General features: G+C 40.4%; 1 protein-coding gene across 1 annotated transcript in view; it reads left to right on the forward strand.

Annotated features, from left to right (window-relative positions):
• Positions 1-25867, forward strand: part of Atg5 (autophagy related 5) — an 80580-nt gene that overhangs the window by 48377 nt on the left and 6336 nt on the right. The window contains exon 6 of the mRNA XM_051175594.1: positions 16593-16710. Coding sequence (XP_051031551.1) covers positions 16593-16710 — 118 coding nt within the window. The remainder of the gene's footprint in view (positions 1-16592; positions 16711-25867) is intronic.

Raw genomic sequence — 25867 nt, forward strand, 5'->3', positions numbered from 1 at the left:
AAAGTGTTAACTCTAGCATGTAGCCATACAGTGGTTAAAATGGAAAGATTTCAAGCCAGGTACAGCGACACATGACTATAATCTCAGGCTTGGGACTGTGACAATAATGGCAAGTTCCAGGACCGTCTGGGCCACCAACAAAATGTAAAAGGGGCTTCTGATTGGGGCACTGTGCATCCAGCTGGGCATGTGGCTTGGAACACTCATGTCACATTTCTGGATCTTCAATATCTATAGAGTATGGATTGGTAATATTTTGTTACTGCGAAGATTACATGTGTCTGGTTCACAATAAATGTTTAAGAGTGCTTGGTGTGGATAAGGGGTAAGACCCAATTCAGACCTCCTATCTTATCAGTTGTGCACTGGGCGAGGGAGTTTTGTGCTGAAGTGACTTAAATCATATTTTTTGTTGCCAACTATTTTAATATTTTGTCATGCTTTCTGTATTTTATTTCATGGCCAGCGGGGCATATATGATGAATTGCTTATTGCATTAGTCTGTGTGTGCTCTGTGTCTTTCCCACAGTTGCCAGACTCCGTACTTGGGGATAAGTTCTGTTCACGTAGTTTGAATTGCTCATTCTGATGTCCCAGAACAGCCTGCCTTCAGTCACCATCTTTTCATTTCCACTCTTGTCCTTTCTTCCTTGCAGAGCTTGTGCTGGTTCTCATAGGACTTTGTTCAATTTTCTTACCTGTTTCCTTCCTTCCAGCCTGGGGGGGTGGGGGGTGATGGAAGGGTTGTTGCTCTGTTTTTGAGACAGCTTCCTGCTCTGTTGCCAGGGTTGCCTTTGAACACTCGGCCTCCTTGGTTCTGGAACAAAATGCATGTGTCACCATCCCCAGCCAGCACGTTGCTGTTAATCTGATATTATATAGACTACCCACTACCCAGATAACATCACACATCACATGGTATCGTTTAAAGCCGTGCTGTTTTATCTTCTTGTCCTGTTAACTTCTCAGAGAAATGGGCCTTCCTCTCACAGTGCCTGTAACCTCACCTCAAACATCACTTCTCTGGCAAATCTTTCTTAATCTTTTCACTCTATAGCGAAAAGAGGTGCTCTATACAGGTTAATTCTTTGTTCTCTGTTCTGAATCTTGGGTATTGTACCTTTGCCATGGCAGAAGTGATGACCTAATAGATAGGAGGTCATAACTTGGGTTTACTGATCTTCAGTTTACCTTTTTCCATATACTACAGACTGAGGTGTATGTAGTTTTTCTGTATTCAGTAAATGGCTATCTTCCTTTGCATCCTGATAACTACTCCAAAAACTGCATCCTACTATTAAGAGTGAATGAAATATGATTTTTATGTTGTTTTCTAATATATGTGAATCTTATATTCTCTATGGTCCTCTTAAAATAAGAAGGTAAATTAAGGCCTGCAGGGGGCAGTCCAACACAGCAAGTTTTTAATGTATTTAATAGTCTCAGATGGTTTAGAATTAAACTACTTCCTATGAGAACATTTTTTAAGGAAAGCAAATTATATATATATGAATAACAGAAATTGCTAACATTTGTTTTTTATTTTTTGAGGACTGGATTCTGTTTTGACCATTCTATACGTGTTTATTCCCTTATAGTCTCATATTCTTTATACAGTCACTGAGAGATACTGTGGTCATTAACATTCACTGCACTCATGCATCTGGCGATTAGAAAACCCGGGCTTCGAATGGAGACAGTGGAACCTCACTCAGTCTGTTCTCTTTCATAGGCTGTTGAGTTCATTTCTTTTGCTTTCTTAACTTTATCATTATTGCTTCTCATTTGAAATTGTATTCACTTTGTACACACAGGTGTTTCTCTCACATTCTGTGCCTTCCAACCTTCAATCCATTTTCTTCCATAGAGGAAGGTCACAGAAAATGGGAAGAAATTGAAACATAGCTAAAATTGTGGAGCCTTTTCTTCATTGCAGAAAGTTCTGTATTTACCAGTTAGGCAATTTTTAGTGATTGCTTTAAGATCAATTTTAGGAATAGAAGGAATGTTATTGCTTGTGCCTGTGTGTACGATAATGTGAAGGAACCTTAAAGCCTCAGTTAAAAGAACTGTGGATGAGCTGCTTTAAACAGTTTCACTGAGAATCTCTTGGTTGTTAGAAACAGTGTTTGGGAACAGATGAGGTGATTCAGCTAGTAAAATCACTTGCCATGTAAGCCAGCCAGCCAGAGTTTGATCCCTAGAGCCCACATGAGGTGGAAGGAGAGAACAGACTCCTAAGAGTTGTTGTCCTATGACCACACACATGCCAGAGCACACTGGTGCACCTGCATCTGCACACACCATAATAAAGTCTTTAAGAGTATTTTTTGCTACTTTAATAAAACACACGGCATACACACCATGATTCAGTTACTGGTATGTATTTCTTTCTCTTCCAACAATATGACAACTTTACTTCTCCTTCCTGAGAATTTGAGTAGATACAGTAAAAATAAGTGAGGCTGGAATTGGTCATGTTTAAAAATTGGCTGATGATTCTTATATTAAACGTAAGATAGCTTAAAGAGTCACAGTTGTTGAAACTGAAGTGTATGGTGAGCTGACCAGTAGTATTTAATATCACAAAACAGTAAGCTGTCCACGTAGCAAACCTATGAGGATATTTATTCTCGATATTTCCAAGGTGGATTGTAAGCTCTGGTAATAGTAGTAAGTGGCCAGTTTTACTGTTTCAGTGACTACATCTGGTGGGCCAGGGTCCTGATTGCCACTACCTTAATATGATCTTAGCAGTAGCAACTCTGTCTTAGTCACTGTAGAGAGTTTTCATTCTTCAACCTTAATAGTCAAGAGCACCCCTACTGACCAGTTGGTTTCTTGGTTTCTTTGTCACTGTTGGACTTCATCAGGAAAACTATACATAATGTCAACATCTGAAATGACGTTTCTCAGTCGTTCAACCTGCTCACAGCTCTGTGCTGTTAGAAATCTGCTTAATCACTTACTTGTTTCAATAGGGAAAACTACCTTCTAATTTTTCCTGTTCTTCTCATAAATGATTTTCATATAGCTGCAGAGCACACACCTGTCTGTTGAGAACAGAATCACCAGGCTTTGATTCTTCGGAGTGGTTCCTTCTTTTGGGCAAATATGAGAGTTGCTTTTGGTGGAATTACTCAGTCTTTAAAAATAACTACTTGCTAATACTTTCAAGTAGGTTAAACATAAGACAATCATTTAGGAATATGAGAAGGAAAATGGATTTTAAAAGAACAAGGCAGGCTGGAAGTACAGATCAGTGATAGAACATGTGCCTAGCATACCCAGGGCCCACGTTAAGGAGGGCCCGAGCACCACCTGCACACACACTCTCAAATGCCAGACAAAGCAAAAAGCCAATTTCTGTTTTCTTCTGATTGGAGCCTGAACTATTTTCTTTGATTTTTTTTTTTTTTTTTAAATCAGTGTATCTTACAAAGTATATGACAGAGTTGTTGACTTAAACCAGTTTAGAAATATTTTTATTCTTGAACAGTTTCATACACTTGTACAGTGTCCCTTGGTCATACCCACCCAATCTCTGGTCCCATCACTCCTCTTACACACTCCTGCACATGTCCCTCCCATCCCTCCTCTTGTTTTATAACCCACTGGGTCCAGTTTGTGCTGGCAGCATCAGCATGGGCACTCAAGATCATATTCAGCTATATAGTGAGACGGAGGCCATCCCTGTGCTGTATTAGACCCTGTCTTGAAAGGAATCAAAAGCTAATATGGATATCCCGTGTGGTACTTATTCTTAATGTTTGACCTGGATTTTTCAAAGCACAGGTAAGAGACTCTCATTGGTTAATTCACATATACAAAAGGAAATGATTTATCCTACTTGCTTAAAACCCCATTTCTAATGTTTTTCTCTTGGTCTTCTGGTCTTTTTTTCTCTCCTTTTTTCTATTTTCTTTTTTCCAACTTTCCGGTTTTCCCTCCTTTGTGGGATCCTCCTCTCCTGTTTCATGAATCTGATTGTTTTTACTAAATAGTAAACCATTTCCTATTTTAATGAAAGCCTTGAAGTTTAAGTTTTAAAGGAGTGGGTTGCTGAAGAAAACTGCCTCCCATAGCTTACACCAAGACCTTTTCATTGTGATGAAGGTAATTGTTACTGTAAGCCACAGCTAATTTCTGACTGTGCACGTTTAAAGCAATGTCAGACCAGGGTCCTATGCTCTTCACTGGAATATGTGGTAGCTGTAGCTGCTTCATATAAAACAGGCACAGGAGCTCCCAAAGGACCTGTACATCAAAATGTAGTTTGAACTCTGGTTTTTATGTTGCTTGAAGAATGCTTAATAGAAAAGAGCTAACAAATTTACTTTCTTCTCAAATACACTGTTATTTTTAAGTTTTTACTTTTTTTTTTACTCCTATGCCTTCTGTGTGTTATACATGATGGATTAATCTTATTGGTTTGGAATGTTCTAACAACATTCATGTTAAATGCTGTAGTTACAATTCATGTTTTGTGTGATTCAGAGCACTTTTTCCTTAACTGCAGTTAATTCTAGACAACCAAAATTTTTTTGAATGAAACATTATATTTTAAGTTAAAACATCATGCTTTTCAACTCATCTGTACTCTGGTAATTATTCATGAAGCCATAGTGTATCCTCTGTTGCTAGTCTTTGATAACATAGGAACTAAGTCTTTGATTACAGAATGCATTTTGTTCAGCTCACTACCACAATCATCTCCATTTCTTAGTTTGGGCAAATTATTATTAAATTATGTAAGAGTTATATCAGTCTTTCTTGTTTTGTTTTGTTTTGTTTTGTTTGTAGAGACTGGGTCTCTCTACATTGGACTGTCCTGGCTGGGCCTTGAACTGGCAGGAGAGATCTACCTGCCTCAAAGAGGTATCTGCCTATCCCTCTCCGGTACCGGGAATAAAGGTGTGCGTCACTACACCTAGTTTATATCCATCTTTGGTAGACATGATCCTCCCAGAATCCAGTTTAAAGGTCACGATGTCCTAGGTTAGTCCTGGCGGTACTGCCTCAGCCTCACAGTACTGCTTATAAATTCTCTTTGGTGTTGTCATGAGTACTACAAAGAGTAGTTTCTACATATGAGGCAAGGAGCTGACTAGTTAAAATGAGTCATTTATTGGGGTGTGGTGGAATATTTCTGTAATCCTAGTACTCAGGAGGCTGAGACAGGAGGATTATAAGAAGCCAGAGCTACGTAGCAAGAGCCTATCTTTTTTTTTTTTTTTTTTTTTAAACTTCTTCCGGATCCTGGTTTATTGTTTTCCAACAGAGTGCCTTCCATAGAACATAATTACAATTTTAGCAGCACCACAGAGGAGCAAGTGCTTCATCATAAACAGGAATGTGTGAGTGTCTGCTTAGGGTTCAACATTTTAAGAATGAGCTTCTCTCCTCCTCTTCCAAGGGGTGATTGATTAATCAGTCATTGGCAGTTACCAGGAGCACTTTGCACATGTGTATGTATTATAAAAGATCTCCATGAACCACAGGACAAAGTGAACTAGGATGGGGGTCATTTTTCTTCTGGGTCATGCAGACTGAGCATTGCATGTGTGTCTCTTCACATTGTCTGAGGGCTAGGACACAACTTGGGCTGCAGCAGTCACCACTGCATGACCAGCTGACCACAGTGTGGTGTACCTGTTCTTAAAGTCTGAGAGCATGCCCTTGGCGGTGTCACACACCCCGAAGAGAATGACATGGTAGATGCTGATGCCCTAGATGGATAAGTTGAAGCCCTGCTATAGCTTGCAAATGCTGTCTGACTAGCAGATCCTGAGGCAGTTGACCATGTCGGCCTATAGGAAAGACAGGCAAAGTCCAGCAGGTAGATGATGCACCAGGAGGTGGCTCTGGACTCCAGATTTCATTGCAGCAGAGGAACACCTGCTTCTGTTTATCCTTGGATGCTAAACTGGGAGCTTTTGCATGAGGAGCAACCAATGGGATTGTTTGATGTTCTGTACCAGAAGGACAACCTTGGCCTGTGTTGGGCTCTGTGTGTTGTCAGTCTTGATCAGCTTGCTGTTGTGTTGCACCCAACAACAGTAGCATTGTTGGGTGTTAGGACACCTGGAGACAGAGGTGAATCCCACCCTCTGCACCCATCTAGAAATGACCCCAGAACTCAGTTGTTCAAGTTCAGAGACCGTGTCTTTACCAAAAAGAAAAAAAAAATCATAGTGCCTGGATTTTATAAAAATGCTTTCATAAAGAAGAAAGGTTATTAATAAAGTAGACAGGCTGTATGAGATATGTGGCTCTGTGGCTCAGAAGTCAAGAGCTCTTAAAGGGAGGATCTGAGTTAGGTTCCCAGCACTCATTGGGGCAGCTCACAACCATCTCTAACTGTAGCTGCAGGGGAATTTGTTGCTTTTTTTTTTTTTTTTTTTTTTTTTTTTTTTGCCATCTGTGGCTGTGCACACTCATATTAATTAATTCTAATTAAAAGCATGTATTTCAGTAAACTTTCATCTTAAAGTAACATTTTGGCCAGACAGTGGTGGTCCATGCCTTTAATCCCAGTACTCTATATGAGTTGGAGGCCAGTCTGGTCTAGAGTGAGTTCTACAACATGGAGTTATACAGAGAAACCCTTTCCCAAAAAACAAACAAACAACATCTTTTACTTTCAAAGCTTTTCAGGTGCATTTTAATTATCAGGTCATAAAATATCAAATGACTTTTGTCAAACAGTCAAAGCTTCTTCCATTCTCATTCAGAATTGCTATGCTGCTCACTCTGTTGGTGGGATGGGAAAGTGTTCTGAATTAATAAAGACAAGAATAATACTCTAACCTTTGTTTGGGGGCTGTCTACCCCCTTTGGTTATTTTTTAATATAGTAATTATTTTGAAGTAACTCATGCTTGGTCATTTACAAAGCTTAAGACCTTCCCCAAGAGGATTCACCACCACTTTTATCAAGTCATATGAGTAAGGGGGCGGGGGGCGCTCTTGTGTGTGTGGCAAGGAGCAGTGTCTTGTTCTTTCTTATATGTACTAACCACACCTGAGTAGTCAACAGTTTTGTTTTAAGTTATTTCTAGTAGCATACATATTGCTCATTTAGAATACTGTTCAGTAAGTTTTTCAGAACATTACACATTCATGCAGCTGCCAAAACTACAAAATTTCACGTTTTCATCTCCCAAAGAGGAAATCCTGAGTCACTCATCTCCCTACTTAGTACAACCACTAATTTATTTTCTGAGTCTGTGCATTTTGCCCATTCTGGACTTAGTAAGAAATTAGGGTGATATAATACACAGGTAGGTCTTTGTGTCTGGCATCTTTTCACTTGCATAATGTCCCAGGTTCATGCTCTCTGTGGATCACAGTTGCTCAAGTAGAGCAACGGGGGTGTTTGTATGGTCCAGTATATGGCTGTTGCCCACTGATAGACATTTGGATTGTTTCCACTTCGGGCCATTACTAATGTATTATGAATGTAATACTGAGTGATAACTCACGGTTTTTATGGTAATCATTTGTTTGTTTCTCTGCTGTCATATTTAAAGAGTATTGTTATATGCTAATTGTTTAGTGTTTTAAACTATTGCTGGTGTGTTTTCCAAAGCATCTTCGCTGCATTCCTACCTGTAACAAATGAAGGTTCAAGCAGTGTTGGCGGTGTCTGTCATTTTCATCTCCGCACTCTTCCATGGCCACATTGTGGTTTTGATCTGCATTTCTCTGATGACTAATGACACTGCTCAGAATCTTCTATGTGCTTAGTGTCTTATGAGAAATGTCTTTAAATTACTGGCTTTTGTTTGTTTAGTTAGTTAGTTAGTTAGTTAGTTAGTTAGTTAGTTAGTTAGTTAGTTAGTTGGGGGCATGTTTAGAGACAGGCTTTCAGTCCTAGGGCCTGGGCTCTAACCCCAACCTTGCTTTGTAGTTGAAGAGTGACCTTGAACTCCACCTCTACTTCCCAAGTACTAAGATTATAGATGAATATCATTGTGCCCAGCTGCCTTTGTTCCTTTTTAGTTAGTTACTATCGTTACTTTGTGTGTGGATACTAGAGTGTTGGGGCTGTGAGGAGGTTAGAAGAAAACTTTGTGGAGTCCATTCTCTCCTTTAGTGTCTGTGGGTTCTGGGGAGCAAACTCTTGTCATAAGGATTATGCAGCAAGCTGCCGAGCCATCTTGCCAGCCCCTTTGATCATTTTTAAGTGAGATTGTTTCTCGTTGTTTTGAGAATTCTTTATATAGTCTAAATACTAATCTTATCAGATGTAGGAGTTGCAAAAATTACCTTTTACTCTGGATTTTTCATTCTTTCTTTCTTTTCCTTGATGGTGTCTTTGAAGCCCAAACATGTCAGTTTTTGGTGAAGTTTTGTTGTTTCTCGTGCTTTTAGGTTTTTCGTGGCTAAGAAAATCTGACCTGGCCTGTTGATCCAAGGTCACAGGCATCTTCCTTAGTTTTCTTCTAAGAGTTTTGTGCTTTTACCTCATTACTTTTCCCTCATGTTTCATAGTAGTCAGGTGCTTTATTTTTAAACTTGCTGATCTAGAGATTATATCAGCAGTCAAATCTCTGAAATATCACTTTTATTTGCCTCTTCAAAAATTTGAACAGGAATTTTCTTATAATCTCTTGATAGTTCATTGAGATACATTGAAAAAAAAAAGTATATATACATCATCAAAAAAAAACAATATCCCCGTATGGTAAACTTCAGCATTCATTGTAAAACTATTGGATCATGTACGGAGGGGCGAGCGTAGGAGATGTTCTGTTTCTGTGCAGAGTCACGGGTTCTTGGCCGGGTTTAAACTCGACTGTCTCCTGGGGAAGACAGTTGCCTGGCCTTCAGAGCACTCCCCCCTCTGAGGTCACAGCTGCTTTTACTCAGGCGTTTCCTCTCACTACTTTATTTGTACAAATTGAAAGTGTTTCTAATTTACTTTATGGTAATATCCATAAAGATAAAAACTTCATGCAAAACCACCTTTTGACTTTCCAGAAGAAAATAAGTAAGCTTTTAGCTATGTTATTTTTGTATTCACCTAACGTTTTTTGTGTGACTTTCAATAAAATTAGCAAAAATGTTAAAGCTACTAAGTAAAACTAAACTTCAACTGTGATTGTCTTAGTATGACTGAATTCTTTTGGAAAGAGATCTTTAAAAAAGTGTATTAAGATAACTATTTCTAAAATCAATACTGTCTTTACATGAATCTTCTTCTACTAAAAATTCATATAAAAATTAAAATGGGGCTAGGGAGCTGGCCCAATTGAGAAATTACTTGGTGCGTTAATGTGAGAGCCTGAGTTCAGATCCCTAGCACCCATGTAAAGTGGACATGGCTGTGTACATCTGTCTACCTACTGCAGAGGACCTCTGAGGTCACTGGCCAGCCAGGCTAGCTGAAACAGGGACTTGGGTGCCTTTCCAGAGGACCTGAGTTTGTTCCCAGCATACCTGCAGTCACTCACAACCATCCATGACTCCAGTTTCAAGGGATCCAATGCCCTCTTCTGGCCTCCATGGGGACCAGACATGGCCTGTGTGCATGCAGACAAAAAAAAAAAAAAAAAAAGGACGTAAAAGTAAATGAATAAAATTTTAAAAAGTAAGGTGAGGTGATTAAAAAAAATTTTTAAAACCCTAGATGTCAGCCTCTGACCTGTGTGTACACACAAATACACCACACATACACACACAATAAAGAAAATGCTTTCAATCAGCCATCTCTTGTATCAGTGGGCTCAAATTCAATCCTCAGTAGTTAACCGTGCTACCCTGTGCCACATACTGCTTAGTGAAAGGGTGTAAAGAGGACACAAACTGTTATCTATATTTGCTTTAACTACTATGTGACAAAATACATTCGGCACTGTCTAGACAGAATTATAATAAATACAATAATTTCAACGAGACAAAATAACCTTTAAGCCAGATGTGAGGATAGATTGGAATGTATGCTTTAAATGTAATCATCCTCTCAATTAAGACTGCTGCTTTGGAGATTAAGTGTTCCTGACTGTCACAGTGACAGCTTTTCAAATCCTAGTTATTATTTCTTGGTGGTGGTAGGAGTATGGAAAGTAGACTCCAGACTCTTTTTTAGCAGGACCACTCACTCCACATGCTTATTTTCAGGTCTCCATTTCCCTCCATAATAGATAAAGGAACCCCTCTGCTCCTCCTGGTGGTTTCCCACCAGAGACTGTTTCATGGAAAGACCTAAGCATTGGTTTAAATTGCTCTCTTATTTCTATTTAATGGATCTTGTAATTGTGTGTATCTTAAGCTAATTTAAATATGAGCCTGCTTCTGAAAAGAATGTGATGCAGAATTTGACATGCATGAGTATATCTTGAACCACATGTGCCTGTGGCCGTTTGGAGCCTCTGTCACATTGCTCTTGGGAAAGTCTAGCAACACATCCCAAGTGACCTTGTGCCATGAGCACTCATTTGAATTAATAAAGTATCAACGGAAACCGAAGGTGGAATATTAATTACTTTTGATTCTCTCTGTAATTGGTTCTGTAAAAACTACTATTCCTTTCATGTAATAGTTGTTTAAAAGTCAGGAGCATAAGGAACTAGCCTTTGTTACTACCTAATACATTATTTTAAATTTTAAGTGTTATCTATCTTATTGCTTTATCATAATAATAATTCATAGATAGCATGTCCCAGGTTATCAGATTGAGAAGCAGACTTCCAGTGTTGGATGTCACTTGGAATCAGTACGTTGTGTTAGATGTTGAGATTCCAATCACACTTGTTTATTCTGCTGCAGTCTGCACTCTGGCCCTTAGCTGGGTTTTGTTATTCAGTAATTTCTAACAAGTACTGTATTCCAGGTCCCTGTGAATGCTGAAATGCCTTTATCACTTTTCTTCATTTAAAAAAAGTAATAAAATTCTAAATTGGAAAGTTGACAGCCATGTATATTTCACCTTGGCTTTCATCATCTTTTGAAATGATGTGTTTTAAAATTTACATTCAGTGTAGCAATGGCTGCTTTACTTTATACCTACCGGGGCATCTTCCACCCTTAGAACTTAAACTTACATAACTTGTTAGGGTTTTTTGTTGTTGTTGTTCTCTTTTTGTTCTTGTTGGTAAGGAGTTCTGGTTTCATTTGTTTTAATCTAATCATCCTGTTTTTTGATTTTTTTTTTTTATTTAAAGCACAGTTATTCTAATACCTTCCAATTAAATTTATTTTGTTGGTAATATAAAAGTAATTTTTGTAAAAATAATTAAAGTAGTCATGGTCACTGATGCAGTTCTTACCATATAGTACCTAATCACATTTTCAATCTGTAGACATTGCTAATTCCCATTCTAGTTCAATATAGCTTGATTTTTGTTTCCCCTTAACCTTGTAAATACCTGTAATTCATGACAGAAATCCTCTGCAATATTTGAACAACAAACCCCCCTCTGGTCTGTGTAGTTTGGGTTTTCCTTTACTTTTCTTTCTTATTTCCCATTCTTTCTCAATATCCAGCCTAGTCTAGCCTCAAACTTTGAGCCTCCTGCCTCAGCTTCCTGAGTGTTGAGATTGTAGGTTTGCACCACCATACCCAAATAGTCTTTGTTACATTTTGTTTATCAGAATAATTGTACAAAATAATGAGTTTCATTGTGACATTATGGGGTATATATATAATATAACTTGATAGTATTTACTCCTTCAGAGCAATCCTTCTAAATCATGTAAATATTATTGACAAATATCCCTACTCAACCCCTCTATTTAAAAGGACTTAAAGCCAAAGCATGTAAAATAGCTGGTGACATATGTAAGTTGCCAGCGTCATCAACCTAACCAAGGGTCCTGGCATATACATCTAAGGCTTCTGGAGCAAATGATGATTTTGGCCTTTGCTTTTATTTGTGGTGCTGGGGTTTAAACCAAGCACTTGAATGCCAGGTGAGCACTATACCACAGTGCTATACTATACTCACAGTAGTACAAGATATTGCCAGTTCAGTTGTGATTCATGTCACTGGGAGATGTTAAACCTTTGAGGGAGTACTGTTAGCAAATTCTGTGCAGACTTTAATAATTCGGGCCCCTCTTGTCATAATGTTCTGCCTGATAGAAGTCTCTCTAAGACACTCTCCTTCCTCCCTCCCTTCCTCCCTTCCTCCCACCTTCCCTTCCTCCCTCCCTTCCTTTTTTTCCTTCTCTCCTTCCTTTCTTCTCCCTTTTTTTTTTGATTTTTCGAGGCAGGGTTTCTCTGTGCAGCTCTATAGACCAGGCTGGGACTAAAGGCATATGCCACCACCACCTGGTGACACTGTTCGTATCTTTGAATTAAAACTGTCTAGCTTTTGCTGTCCTGAGCATAATTGTTATGTGGCAAAACTTTTCCTGGGGAGATGGATCCAATGGAGAACCAAAGTCCGAGTTCCAGAACCAGTAGGTTTTATTGGGGTTATTTGCAGGAATATGGGTGAGGGGTTACTTACAGGAGCAGAAGTGATTCAAAGACAGCTGTGTCACCATTGCCTGCCCCATCATGAGTGACAGCTCATAAAAGCTGGAACCTGGAGCACACTGCACATCCCGCATGCAGGTGGTAGAATATCCTTTTGAGGCGCCTCGGTGATCTAACCCTTTTTCAGGTAGCTGGTCTGCCTGCTCTCAGTCATCTTTGCAGTTCAGCTTGTCTGGGAGTCTCTGTGTCTCAGTTTTCCTTCCACAGAGAGGTACTCCCTGCTTTCACTATTTACCTGGCCAGGGGGTGGGGGGGGGGCGCTCAAGAATCTGGTCAGTTTCAGGGACTTCCTGAGGCTATATTGAATGGTTTACCTTCCCACATGGACTTCTCTGCAGGATGGAATGTTTTAGGCTCATCTTTACACAGCCGTCCGTCCGTGTGTGTGTGTGTGTGTGTGTGTGTGTGTGTGTGTGTGTGTGTGTGTGTGTGTGTGGACTTCTCTGCAGGATGGAATGTTTTAGGCTCATCTTTACACAGCCGTCCGTGTGTGTGTGTGTGTGTGTGTGTGTGTGTGTGTGTGTGTGTGTGTGTGTGTGTGTGTGTACTTTGAGAACATTTGGGTCATTGTATCCATGGCTCTATAATGAATGACAGAACTGCCAGCTAACTCTTTATTTCATCAGACTCTGCACTCTTTGTCAGTGCCTTACATTTTTGTTGCATTTGTTTAATAAATGCCTGAAACTCAGACTTTATCTTAATTTGTGTGACTGTGCCTCTTCCACAGTCTGTATGTTTTCTAATTCACTAGAACAGGTCTAATAAATTGATTGGAGCAAGCTAGAGTTGTCCTGTCAACTCTGATACAGTATTGGTTACTCTACTTGGCTGTGTTTGGTAGGCCTTTTTTTTTTTTTTTTTTTTTTTTTTTGCATTTTATTTGTGATGGATAGAAAGAGCACTTTCCTTTGGAGAGTTGTCTTGGTTACCACTTTATGGTATTCAGTTAAGGTATGTTACTGTGGGAAGTTTTACCTTTGTTGTAACCAGAGGAGTGAAAACAGGAGCTATCCTGAGAAGTAATGGGGCATTTTTTTCAATGATGGAATTATTTGGCTTTTCCTCTTTAGCCTGTTGTTTTTAAGTGTTTTTATTGTCACTCAGCCACCTAGCGTTTCTACTGCTGATGAGGTATGAGTGAGAACTGAACCCTCTAGCGTTTCCTGTGATGTTGCTGGCTTCAGCTCCGACTGGTACATTTCTTCGCGCCTCCCTTAGGTGGGAATATGTTGCTGTCCTTCTACACCCCCCCCCCCCCAGGCTGTCTCACCAAGGCTAGTTTTATGCAGTCAGCGCTTGCGGCCTGTCTCATTTCATCTCCTACCCAGGCTGTCCCCATGCTGCTTTCCATTAGTCTGGAGGAAAAGCCTCTTTCCTCACATCACTTCCTTTACTGAAACATCTTAAAAGCCTCTTGGTGACCTGGTAGACAGACAGCCCTAAGTGGATGGTGACAATTTAAGTGATTACCTTTGTCCCTTTTCGTTTTCCTTCTGGGACTCCGCTAACTTTGTTGTCTTTGTGTATGTAGTTAATCAGTTACCTGGATATGATAGTTTTTATTTAATGTGTGTAGTAAACTGTAGGCTTTATAAAAAAGTGAAGGGAACCGAATTATTTCTAAGCTTTTGTTTTGCACAGTTTATTTATATGATGGCTACAAAGTCTCAGCTATATTGTTGACATACCATTTTTAACATTCATTATTAATCACTGAATTGCTTACATTTACATGTTTTTTTCACGTTTAGTTTCTATTAGTTTTTTAAATGATAGGTGTTTCAAAAAAACAGCTTCCTCTGATTAAAAGCCAATATATACATGTATATATACATATACCTATGTATATATATGTATACACACATACACACACATACATACATGCATGCATGCATATATACAATCCCCCCCCCAGAGATTTGGCTTTTGAAGTCATATTGTTAGATTAGGCATATTTTTGTTCTTAGACATTTTGTGATTTTTTTTTCATAAGAAAAGGCTTAAAATTAAAACTTAACATCATAAAATGGACTAACAGTTGAGGTGAAAAAAATTATTTTCCGTTCTCTTAATTTACCTATTGCACTTGGCACAGTCCACTAGCAACAGACAAGAGACAGGGATGTTGAGCTGGCGATGCACGCCTTCTGCAGTCCCAGCACTCATGAGTTAAGGTGGAAGCAGGCTGTTAAGTCCCAGGCCGGCCTCGGGTACTTGATTACAGAGCTTCTGTACTCAACTCACTGAGGAAAAGAAAAATGGTCTTTTAGGAGTGCATCAGATATGCAACTATTAGGAATAAGTCCTGTTGTGATTATCCTGACAACTCTGTCAAACCTCAGAAGTTTGATAAGAATGCTGCTAGCGGATGTCTATTGCCCAGGGTGCCACATCACGCTTACAGGGACTCTCCTGAGAAGAGTGTTGTCTTTTTAGTGCAGTAGTCAGCTGAGTTCTTTTGTGTAGGGTGGTTGTTTTTGAAGAATATTTTTATTTATTCTTGGACAGTTCCATATGAATGCAGAATTACCTTGACCGTCCTTCAGCAGCCAGCAACTGCCAATAGCTCCTCAGCTCCCGGTGGGACCTACTGTGCCCCTCCCCACCTGTGTTGTACCATTGACTGGTTGATCTTGAGCGGGTGACCACAGCAGCTGTGAGTGAATTCATGAGTGTGGCAGCCATGTCATCTGCAGGGGACAGCATTTCACAGTCCTCCTCGACGCCTGCCCTGTGATGTTCCCAGAGTCGGGATGGGAGGGCTTACTCTTCGGTGCTTTGACCAGTTATAAGCCTGCATTACTGCTACTGCAAGAAGCTTCTCTGACCAGTTTAGAGCAACATTTATCCACAGATATAAATGTAAACATGTGGAAACCAGTTCAAGGGTATGGCCATTTAACAAAATAACAGTAGTGCGTTCCCATGAGAGCCAGTGGCTCCCCAGCCCAGGGGCTTGACCAGGTTACAGTCAGGCATGAATTCCTCCCTGTAGAGTAGGCATCAGGTCTAATCAGAAAGCATTTGGTTACCTCTGCCCCCCAAGAGTCACAGCATTATTTCTTGAGTACTGTCTGGCAGGTCAGTATTGTTGCAAGCAGGGACCACCACTGGGTAATACTGTTGATGGTTTTTCTCCCCCAGTGGCCTGTGTAGCACCTTCCAGCACTATGAAAGATAGCCAGCAGGGAGGAATTTCCAGGTCAGTTCCAAATTGATTTCTTTCTGTCCTGCAACCAAAGTGTGTGGTGTCTTTAGCAGTAAGGCCTTATTACTATGTAGCTATGGTGGGCAACCAAGAGCACTGGCAATAATAGCCTGTGTTGTTTTAGTGGTCTCTAGGGCCTTGTTGACCTTTAACTCTCAGGGAAGTATCCCACATCTGGCACTGAAATCCTATCTCTATCAAAGCTTGGATACTTGATCTGAATTCATTGTTATCAAATGTCTTGCTCCCCTTAATCCATAGCTTTCTTACAATACACTCATTAAAAAACTTCTCTTTAAATATTAAAAAAAAAAAAGTGTGAGCGTTTTGACAGTGTGTATGTATATGCACCACATGTGTGTCTGATACCCATGGATGCCAGAAAAGGTGTTAAGTCCCCTGGAATTGGAGTGACATGGTTGTGAGCCACCTTGTGGGTGCTGTGAACGGTCCTGGTCCTCTGCAAGAGCAGCCAGTGCTCTTAACTCCTGAGCCATCCCTCCGCCCCTTAAAACAATTCCTTTTTTAATGCAGTAGTCAGCCATGGTGTGTTTCTGTAATTGGTGACTTTATGGTATCACTTTTAGAGTTATTGGCACTGCCTTTTGTCCCTGGTGGAGAAGAGGGATTTGCTATTTGAAGTCTAGCTAGTTGATTTTTAAGAGTGTCTGACATTCCATATTTTTGCACGAATCTGATTTATGTGCATTTATTATGTTAACCTTTTTCCCCGGTGATATCACATTAGTGATACTTATTATTGTGTGTATTTATGCTTAAGCCAGGACCATGTTTATGATCTGTGTGTATGTGTGTGTGTGTGTAGTTAGCAGCAACAGCAACAAGGACTTACTTGCTTGTGTTGTTTTGTTTTGTTTTGTTTTTTTTCAAATAGACTACGACTGAACGACCTTTCATTCAGAAGCTCTTCCGTCCTGTGGCTGCAGATGGACAGCTGCATACACTTGGAGATCTCCTCAGAGAAGTCTGTCCTTCCGCAGTCACCCCTGAAGGTAAGGTACTTGGCAACCCCAAGACGGTGCTGCCCTTTTGTCTTCTAAACCTCTGGTTGCTGGGGTGATGTGAATATTCTATACTGATGCATTTTAGGAAGATATTTTCTTATTACCTTTTAAAGGGAAATGTTCTGTTTTATAGCACTTGAAATAAGACAAGAAATCAGTTGTCTTTGGCAAAATAAAATACGCCTCTCATGCTGTGAGGCTTGTAAGTACTACTGTAATGACTTTGCTTCAGATTTCTTTAAGAAATTGAAATATTTGCATGCGTGCATGTGGACATGTATGCAGGTGTCCTGCTGCCTTTCTCACCCAGTCATTGGGTAAGAAACTAGGTAGCTTGCAGTCTCAGCCCTATGATATATTACAGTTCTCATTGTTGACTCGTTTTTAAGAGGAATTTTCAATGACATATGATCATGTTCAGTAATACCCTGAGCATCCTTACCCTTTCAGACGTGGTAGGAAGGAGGTTGGAATTGCTAATCATGAAAGCAGTTCTTCAATGGGTTCTTATGAAAGAACCTAAGGAAGTGGTTTTACTAAGAAGTAGAATTAGAGCTGGTAGGGTTGGTGGAACCCTGAACACATACCAGGGAGGGTTAAGAAAGCAGGTAACGAACCACAACACAAAATTAGAGGTCGAAATTTATTGGTTTTAGAGACTGTGTGTTTTATGAAGTCTTAGTGTGTGACTTGCCTTACCTGAGCTCTTGAACAACATATTACACATCAGCGTGTCTCATGGTCTCCTATAAGCCTTGTATCTCTAGGATATGTTCCCTGACCATTAAATTACTGGATTCTTTGTATAGGGCTCACCCCAAAACGTAGTAGTTACGATAACTACATTTGAAGTAACACTAAGCTGCCGTATGCTCTTGGACACGCTCCCTCTTTACTGTTTTATGATTTTAACTTTCATTAAAGACTTCCTTCCATTCAATTTTTTTTTTGACGTCTCAGTAGCTTTTTTAAAAATAAACTCTGTAGAGCTGTATACCTGCTGTCATGATTTGCAATTAGAACACGTTGTCCCCTCAGCATGTTTACGTCTACACACTTACAACGGACCTCTTTCCTGACTATTAGCCATAAGCAACCATTGGTCTGCTTTCTGTCTCTGTGATTTGCCGGTTAAAAAATATTCCATATAAACAGAACCATACCATACATGGAATTACAACCCAGTGTAATGTCTTTTTCCTCTGTCCTTTTTAGCGTTTGTTGTTGTTGTTGTTGTGTTTGTTTGTTTGCTTGTTTTTATTTTTGGCGAGTGTCTTTTTATTGGTGAACAATATGACTTAGGTGGATGGGATGTCACATTTGACCTGCCACTTTACCTGCTATAAGCATGTGAATTATTCCAACTTCACTTTTATGATTAATTCTGCTGTGAGCATTGGCATGGAACTTTTCAGGAACATGGTTTCCTATTTCTTAGGTCCATTCCTAGGTGTATGGAATGACTGGGTCCAACAGGAAGCTTAATTTTTCTCCAGAGTGCTGGCCAATTTACAGTCCCACCTGTGACATAGTAAGGCTCCAGTCTCTGTACATCGTTGACATGCTTCATAGTGACCCTGATGGTTGTGTGATGGCATCTCACAGTGCTTTCACTTTGTGTTTCCTTGAATTGAATTTCCCCCCTGACAACTGTACCCACTGTTTTTGTTTACACTGAGGGGCTGCAGATGGTGTGCACCGTGTGCAGCTCCTGTTTCTAGGCCCTTGATATCACTAGCCAGATGCCCTTGATGAAACACCCCCATTTTTATGACTCTTCCATTACTGTGATTTGAGAAATACTTATATATTTTGGTGTGTGTTTGTGCACGTGCTCGCATGCATGGGGGGGGGGAAGAGAGAGGGGAGAGAGAGGGAGAGAGAGAGACCTTGACTTCACATGAGTGACGTAGTACGCGTCCTGTCAGAACAACCTTCAGGAGACAGTTCCCCCTGCTGCTATAGGCTCCAGGGATCATCAGCTTTCACTTGCTGGTCTTTATGCTAACCTTGTAGGTTTTTCTACTTAACCGTAGTAGCCTTTTTTTTTTTTTTTTTTTTTTTCCTTTTCATTTTCTGTGTTGTTGTTTTATTTTGTTAGGACTAGTGTGATGTCCCAGGGTTAAGAGCACTACTCTTTCCAGAGGACTACTCTTTAGTTCCCAGTACTCCATCGTCTGTGACTACATTTCCAGGGCATCCCGTGCCCCCTTCTGACTTCTGCAGGCACCCACACTCATGGGGTACATGCCCACGAGACACATACAAAGTCCTTAAACAAAACCTTCATCTGACAGTGTTCTGAAATGTGTGCTTTTTCCTAACTCAATTCACTGAATTCTTCTCTTGACTTAATTCATGGTGTGACCTTAGAATCTAAGCTGCATCTGTGTTTATTTTGTTGTGTTTGGCTTTCCTGCCCACTGTCCAGTACACTAAAATGGTGACTATAGACAGCAAGCCAATACAAGAAAGTCTGACACCCTTTATCAGAACATGTTTGTGTTCACTTTTGCCATCTTCCACCCAGGCTATAGTGATACATACAAGATTATCATGGCCTTGTCTATGAATAGTAAGTGCGTTGGTGAACGTTTTTGCAAAGCTTCTTTGTTCTGTCCTGAGTTCTGGCCCTACTTGCATGATCTTTGCTAGAGAATATGCAAAGTGACTTTATTGTTTGAAGAGGGGAGACACAAGAAGACATTCCTCGCACTTCAACTCACAGGTCTGCCTTGGACTGCGACAGATGCCGTGATGAATGGCAGGCTTTTCCCACTCATATCTTAACCCAGAGCGGAGCTGGAGAGGTGGCTTAGTGGTTCCAGCACTGGCTGCTCTCTAGAAAACCTGAGTTTGGTTCCCAGCACCCACATGGTGGCAGAAACTGTTAGAGTCACAATTGTCTATAACTGATGCCTTCTTCTGACCTCCAAGGTCAAGGCACACACATGGTGCACAGATACAAAGTCAAGGTACACACGGTGCACAGATAGAACGTGCAGACAGGCAAAACACCTATATGCATAAAATAAATAAACAGTAACAAAAAACCTTTAACCTGAAGATCTGCTTCAGACTGTTCAGGTGCTATGGGTGAGTTAACAGGCATCTCTTCCTCAAATCAGCAAGTGCTGGTTGATGGAAAGACTCATACATCACTGGTATGACATACGTAGTGTCAATACAAAGCATTAAATTTCATACCATGAAATTGGGCACATCCTTAACTCTGTATCTTTCTTTTGGAAAACTTTTATCTTTGCGGTTTGTTTTTTTTTTATATTTATTTCTTTGCGTTTTTTTTTCATTTCATATTTATAATTAGGAGAAAATTATTTAAACTCTGTGGGTGTATTCAGAAGTTTCACGTCTCTGAGCGGAGAAAACGCAGTGTGCAGTTCAGGGTACCTGTCCACCGTCAGAGTGGGACATGTTGACACACCTGCACTCAAGCTGAAAGTGAAAGACTTGAAATTTGGGTGTGTGTGTATAAGATCTAGCTGTCATTGCATGATAAAAAGAGAAAGTGCTTACAGAACCCATGTGACCCCAATTGCATGCTCCTCCCTGTGATTCAGCCGTGGAGGAATTCAGTCTTAGTTCATCATGACAGCAGAATGTGCTGAGCTTGGGGTCATTGGAGTGCCGCGATGAGCTACTGTGTTCTTTTCCTTTCTGCTCTCTAAGTGGCTAGGGAAATTAGCCAAGATAGAAGGAACAGGAAACAAAGCAAAGGTGAGCACAGGTACATGGTGTCTGTGGTTTCAGTGGATGGAATGACTCAGAGATGAATACTTGCGCACTGGGCCCGAATCACGTATCTTCCTCTTTCAGTGTAGTACAGTGTCTATGTCAGAAACCAGGCCCGGCTTGGTGGCTTGGTGTGGCTGGCCACCTGCCACCATATTGTTAACATGAGTTCAGTCCCTGCGATCAACACAATAGCAGTGACCCCTAAAAGTTATCTTCTGACACAAAATGAATAAATTAAACTTTAATATTTAAGAATCAAAAGTCATATGCTTAATTATTATTTAGTAGAATATAAAAAAAAAAAACCTATGAACTTTACTGACTCATACTTTATTTTCCATTGTCCCAATGTAATTACAAAAACAGGTAAGCTGCATATAGTATAACAAACCTCCATTCTTGTTTCTGTAAGTTTCTTTTAAGATTACATTGATTAGTTCTCTGTGTTGGGCTATTTTCTCCTGATTTTGTATTTGGTATTAGACAGCACAGGTGTAAAGAAAGACCTTAGTCCATGGCAGGTTCGTCCAAGCATCCTGTAGCTCTCTCTCCTGAGGGATGAGTTGTTCAGTAAGCTTTCTTGTTTTCCCCTTCTACTTCCTGCCAACTTCTGTGCTCTTATTTAATTCCTTGATATCCTTCCTTGACAACGGTTTAACTTCTTGGGTCCATGTGATGTCATAAATTTTAATTCTCATCACTTATTTTCTTTGTATTGTATATATTGTCTTGTTGCTCTAAGATTGAGTAGTGTTCTATGAAGAAAGCTTTGGTCCGGTTGGAATGGACAGGAAGATGTGGGGGTGATCTGGACTGATGATGCGGTGAGTATCACCCTCATCAGTTCTGATGAGAGAGTAAAAATTGAGTCATAATGAAGATGGGCAGAAGTGAAGCGTTTGGAGAGGGAAAAGGGGATCAGGTCACACAGTGCAAATATCTGCCATGGAACCTCACCAGCTGCCTTACATGACATGTCGTGTCAAAGGCTCTGCCCATTCTGTTTGCTGAGTTTCTCTGCCTTTTCTTTATACATACCTGAAGTTGTCAGTAAGCTTGGAAATGTTGGAGAGTTACTAAGGAACTCAGTGAAGTGAAAGCTGGAGACTTGGAATATTCAATTTAGGTGATCTGACTTCAAAATTACTGTGTGTGTGTGTGTGTGTGAGAGAGAGAGAGAGAGAGAGAGAGAGAGAGAGAGAGAGAGAGAGATTTACTATTTATTGAACCTGGTAGTCTGGAACTTTCTGTGTAGATCATGCTAGACTGGAACTCAAGAATTCAACTGCCTTTGCCTCCCAGATGCTGAAATTAAAGTATGTGCCATCATGCCTGGCAGTTATCTTATTTTTAATTTGCTTTATGAGAAACCACAGGAGTCACAAAAATAAAATCTGGTTTGAATTCATATTTTTCCTTGTTCTGTATGGTAAAATCTTCATATGGTGTGCGGTGTGTCCTTCAGACACGACAGCTAGGGGTGGGTGACAAAAACAGTCAGAGACAGGTCCTATAGGTGCTGGACAGGATTAAAGTTGGTTGTTGGTATTTTTAGATGTGCATTGTTACCACAGCCACTGCTCCCAGAGGAGTTAGCATTTGAATTTGTGACCACATGTCAAAACTGAAGAAGGCCCTCCTCCTCTCCCTGCCCCCCACTCCACAACCTGAGTGTTGAAGAATGAGATAGTGGTGATATAATTCTAGTCATTGTCTGCATTATATTAGAATGTGAACTATTATCTCTGTACCCTCCTGCTATTTGAATTGGACAATCATTGAATTTTTTAATGGGCCCGGGTTTCTTTTTATTATTATTATTTAAATTTGAAACAAGATTGTTTTACATGTCAATTCCAGTTCCCTCACCCTCTCCTCCCCTGTCCCATCAACCCCCATCCTATTCACTTTCTGCTCCCCAGGGAGGGTGAGGCCTTCCATGGGAAATCTTCAAAGTCTGTCATATTATTTGGAGCAGGGCCCAGGCACTCCCCCAGGTGTCTACGCTGAGAGAGTATCATCCCTCTGTGTGGAATGGACTCCCAAAGTCCATTCATATACTAGGGATAAATACTGTTCCACTACCAGAGGCCCCAAAGACTGCCCAGTCCTCCTAACTAACACCATGTTCAGGGGGTCTGGATCAGTCATATACTGGTTTCCCAGCTATCAGACTGGGGTCCATGAGCTCCCCCTTGTTCAGGTCAGCTGTTTCTGTGGGTTTCTCCTGCTCATCCCTCCTCCTCTCTAAAAGTGGATTCCAGGAATTTGGTTCAGTACTTAGTTGTGGGTATCTGATTCTGCTTCCATCAGCTACTAGATGAAGGCTCTGGGATAGCATTTAAGGTAGTCATCAATCTCATTACGGGGGAAGGGCTTAGGTTTTTAGTTTGGGTCATCCTTGTGGATCTCTGGATATTTCCCTAGTGCCAGATTTCTCTTTAAACCTATAATAGCTCCTAGGGGCCCAGGTCTCTTAGTTTATGCAGTAATTATATTTCCTATTACAGTATGCTTGTAAAAGGTAAATGAGACAACTTCTTCCCATGTGAGACTTTGTAGTCTTATATTTCCAAGATTTTACAACAAGCCTAGCTTCTCTTTTATTGGTATATGTATTTTATGTACATTAGTGTTTTGCACGTGTGTGTGTCTGAGGGAGTCATCACCTGGGACAGGGATTACCAACACTTATGGGCTGTCATGTGGGTGTTGGATATTGGACCTGGGTCCTGTGGAAGAGCACAGAATGCTCTTAACCTCTGAGCCACCTCTCCAGCCCTTGTTAATATATTTTTACAAACAAGCTCATAGGAAATTTATAAAGACCAATTACACCTCACTTATGGCAAGGCTTCTATGCCGTTGAGTAACGTTTTGAGGAATCAGGTTCTGAACAGGGGTAGAAATGCCTGCAGTGTGCTTGTGGTCGGGAAGGAACTGCAGCATCTCCACAGCCACTGCTTATGGTGTAGCAGGCTTGTTTGTCATGTAACTTGTTAAAACATGTTAAAGAGGCTGAGAAGTTGATGCTGATGGAATGCTTGCCATGCAGGAAGACTACCACAGTGACCCATGCAGAAGTGGGAGCTGGATTTGCTTTTATTGTTCCCTGCTCTTGATTGCATTTATAGCTTATGGAAGAACATGTTCAATGGGAAGTAAAAAGCATTTTAAATGTTGGGTCTTTGTGAGCAAAGATCTGCTATAATCACCGATAAGGTTTGGCCTAAACTTGGTAGTTATCGTTTATTAATTTGTCATACACTCTGCCTTAACTGCTTTCCTCTCCCTCCATCCCTCTGTTTTGTGCAGCACACTGCACTGCTGACTAAACCAGAATCTCTTTAGATCCAAGTCCATTCATAGATGTCTCATCTAAAATCAGAGAACTAAAATGATTGTCTTCGTTCTCTATTAACGAAGATGATATGATGCCCGATCCAACAAAAGGTGCCTCTGATTTCCCCCTCCTTAATTATTTTTATATTAATCTCAGGAAGCTAAGTTAGTTAACCTGGTTTCCCCACAAGTGGAAGGCGTAGGCTCGTGCAGCGCTTACTGCGTTACTGGCACTAGGAAATGAAGTGATCTGTGCACACCGTTCAGTAAAGCAGCTTCTGTGTCCCTGCCTTGTCACACAGTGCAGCTGTCCCATTGGTCACCGTGTAAGAAAGCTCAGAACTGCTTGGTCACTCAGCAGGTGAGGGTCCCTGGTGATGTCAGTTTACAACCCATAGTGGTAAGAGAAGAAATTCTACTCGTGAACACATAATGCGCAAACAGTAATAACAGCATTTTTAGTGGGAGTATTTTTGAGGCCTCCCCTTTTTAAATTGTATCTATTTTTCTTTTAGGTGAACAAGGCTTAATATTTACCTTTCACCTTATTTTTTTCAATTTATGTTCAGGAGGCTCTTAATGGGTTTATTTAAGTGGTCTAAACAGTCGCAAACTACAGTTTCCATGATTATGCTCAAGTACATGGTTTTCATTTAAAGTTGTGTTTATGTCCTTCTCACCAAGAAATACAATAGCTATAAGCAGTAGTCAAGAGAGTACACATGTTTAGAAATTGATAGAACTGTCAAAAGAGCCAAGGCCCCAGAAACATTTTAGAAATGGAATATATGTAATAGACATACACCGGCTGTAAGTGGCTTCTTAAGACTGGCCCTGAGTGAGCCTAGACCCGGAAGGTGTTAATGGAGGGCTGTAAAAGGCTTGTGGCTCTGATAAAGAGCACTCTCTCTCCTTCTGTTTGTGATCATGGGATGAAAGCCCCTGTGCTCCTGTGTGTGTGTTCATTTACAGCATATAGTGTGCTCTTAAGATGGGGATCTCATTCCTCAGGAAGCATTTCTGGGTAAGATTAATTGCCCTTTTAAAACCCGTGTTTGATGTATTCCTTTGCCCATATCCTGGCTTGCTTTGACCCCCTTTGACCTGACCTTACTATTACCACTGCAGCCGCTCAGAGCCCTGCAGTGTGAGATGCCCTTCAGAAGTCAGCCTGTGCTTTCTCCTGCCACTGCATTAGGTCAGTCCCCATCTTGTTCTTGACCATAACAGATAGAGTGAAATTGTTCAGGCTAGTTAGTGGTTCCAAAACCTTACCTCCTTGTTGGTTTTAAAACTTTAGACATTTAATAACATTTAATAAATGTTTCTTAGTAAATTTGTTCTTGAATCATGAAATAACCGTGAAAAGCTGCAGCTAATCCATTTGATCTTAGCTTTCTATTCCTCCAGACATGGAGGTATGAAATTTTCTCATGAAAGGCTGTGTGGTTTTGGTTTTGTTTTGTTTTGGGGGGGGTTGTTTGTTTGTTTGTTTGTTTGTTGTCTTCCCTCCCTTTAGCCTCCTTTTGAAACTAAGAATCCATTGCATTTGTCAGTTAGAAAGAAACTACGGATATCCCTAGAAGCTTGTTCTACAGACCCTGGTTACACCCCTTGCTTCAGTTGGCTGGGACCTGAGGACTCTGTCTCCAGATCCCTCAAGCACCATTGTTGTGGGGGAAGTGTAGCAAAAGCTTGAATGGGATTGTTTTGGTTTTGGTTTGGTTGAGTGTTTTTATCTTTTATCTTTCTGTTGTTTTTGTGTTTTTCAAGACTGAGTTTCTCTTTGTAGCCCTGGTTGTCCTGAATTTACTCTGTAGACCTAGCTGGCCTTGAACTTAGATCCTCCTGCCATGAGTGCTGGGGTTAAAGCCAGCCAGTGAAGCCTGACTATTTGTATCTTCTTAGAAAGAATCTTCAGATCTTTTAAACAGTGTAGTCCTAACATGTTAGGGCTCTTCTTGCTGTAAGGTGAGTTGCTTCACTGGATATTATGTTGACATTTTTATGGCTTTTTTAAAAATTTTTTTTGAATGTCAGTTTATAT

Source organism: Phodopus roborovskii, unplaced genomic scaffold (genome assembly GCF_943737965.1).
Source record: "Phodopus roborovskii unplaced genomic scaffold, PHOROB, whole genome shotgun sequence".
NCBI classification, from domain to species: domain Eukaryota; kingdom Metazoa; phylum Chordata; class Mammalia; order Rodentia; family Cricetidae; genus Phodopus; species Phodopus roborovskii.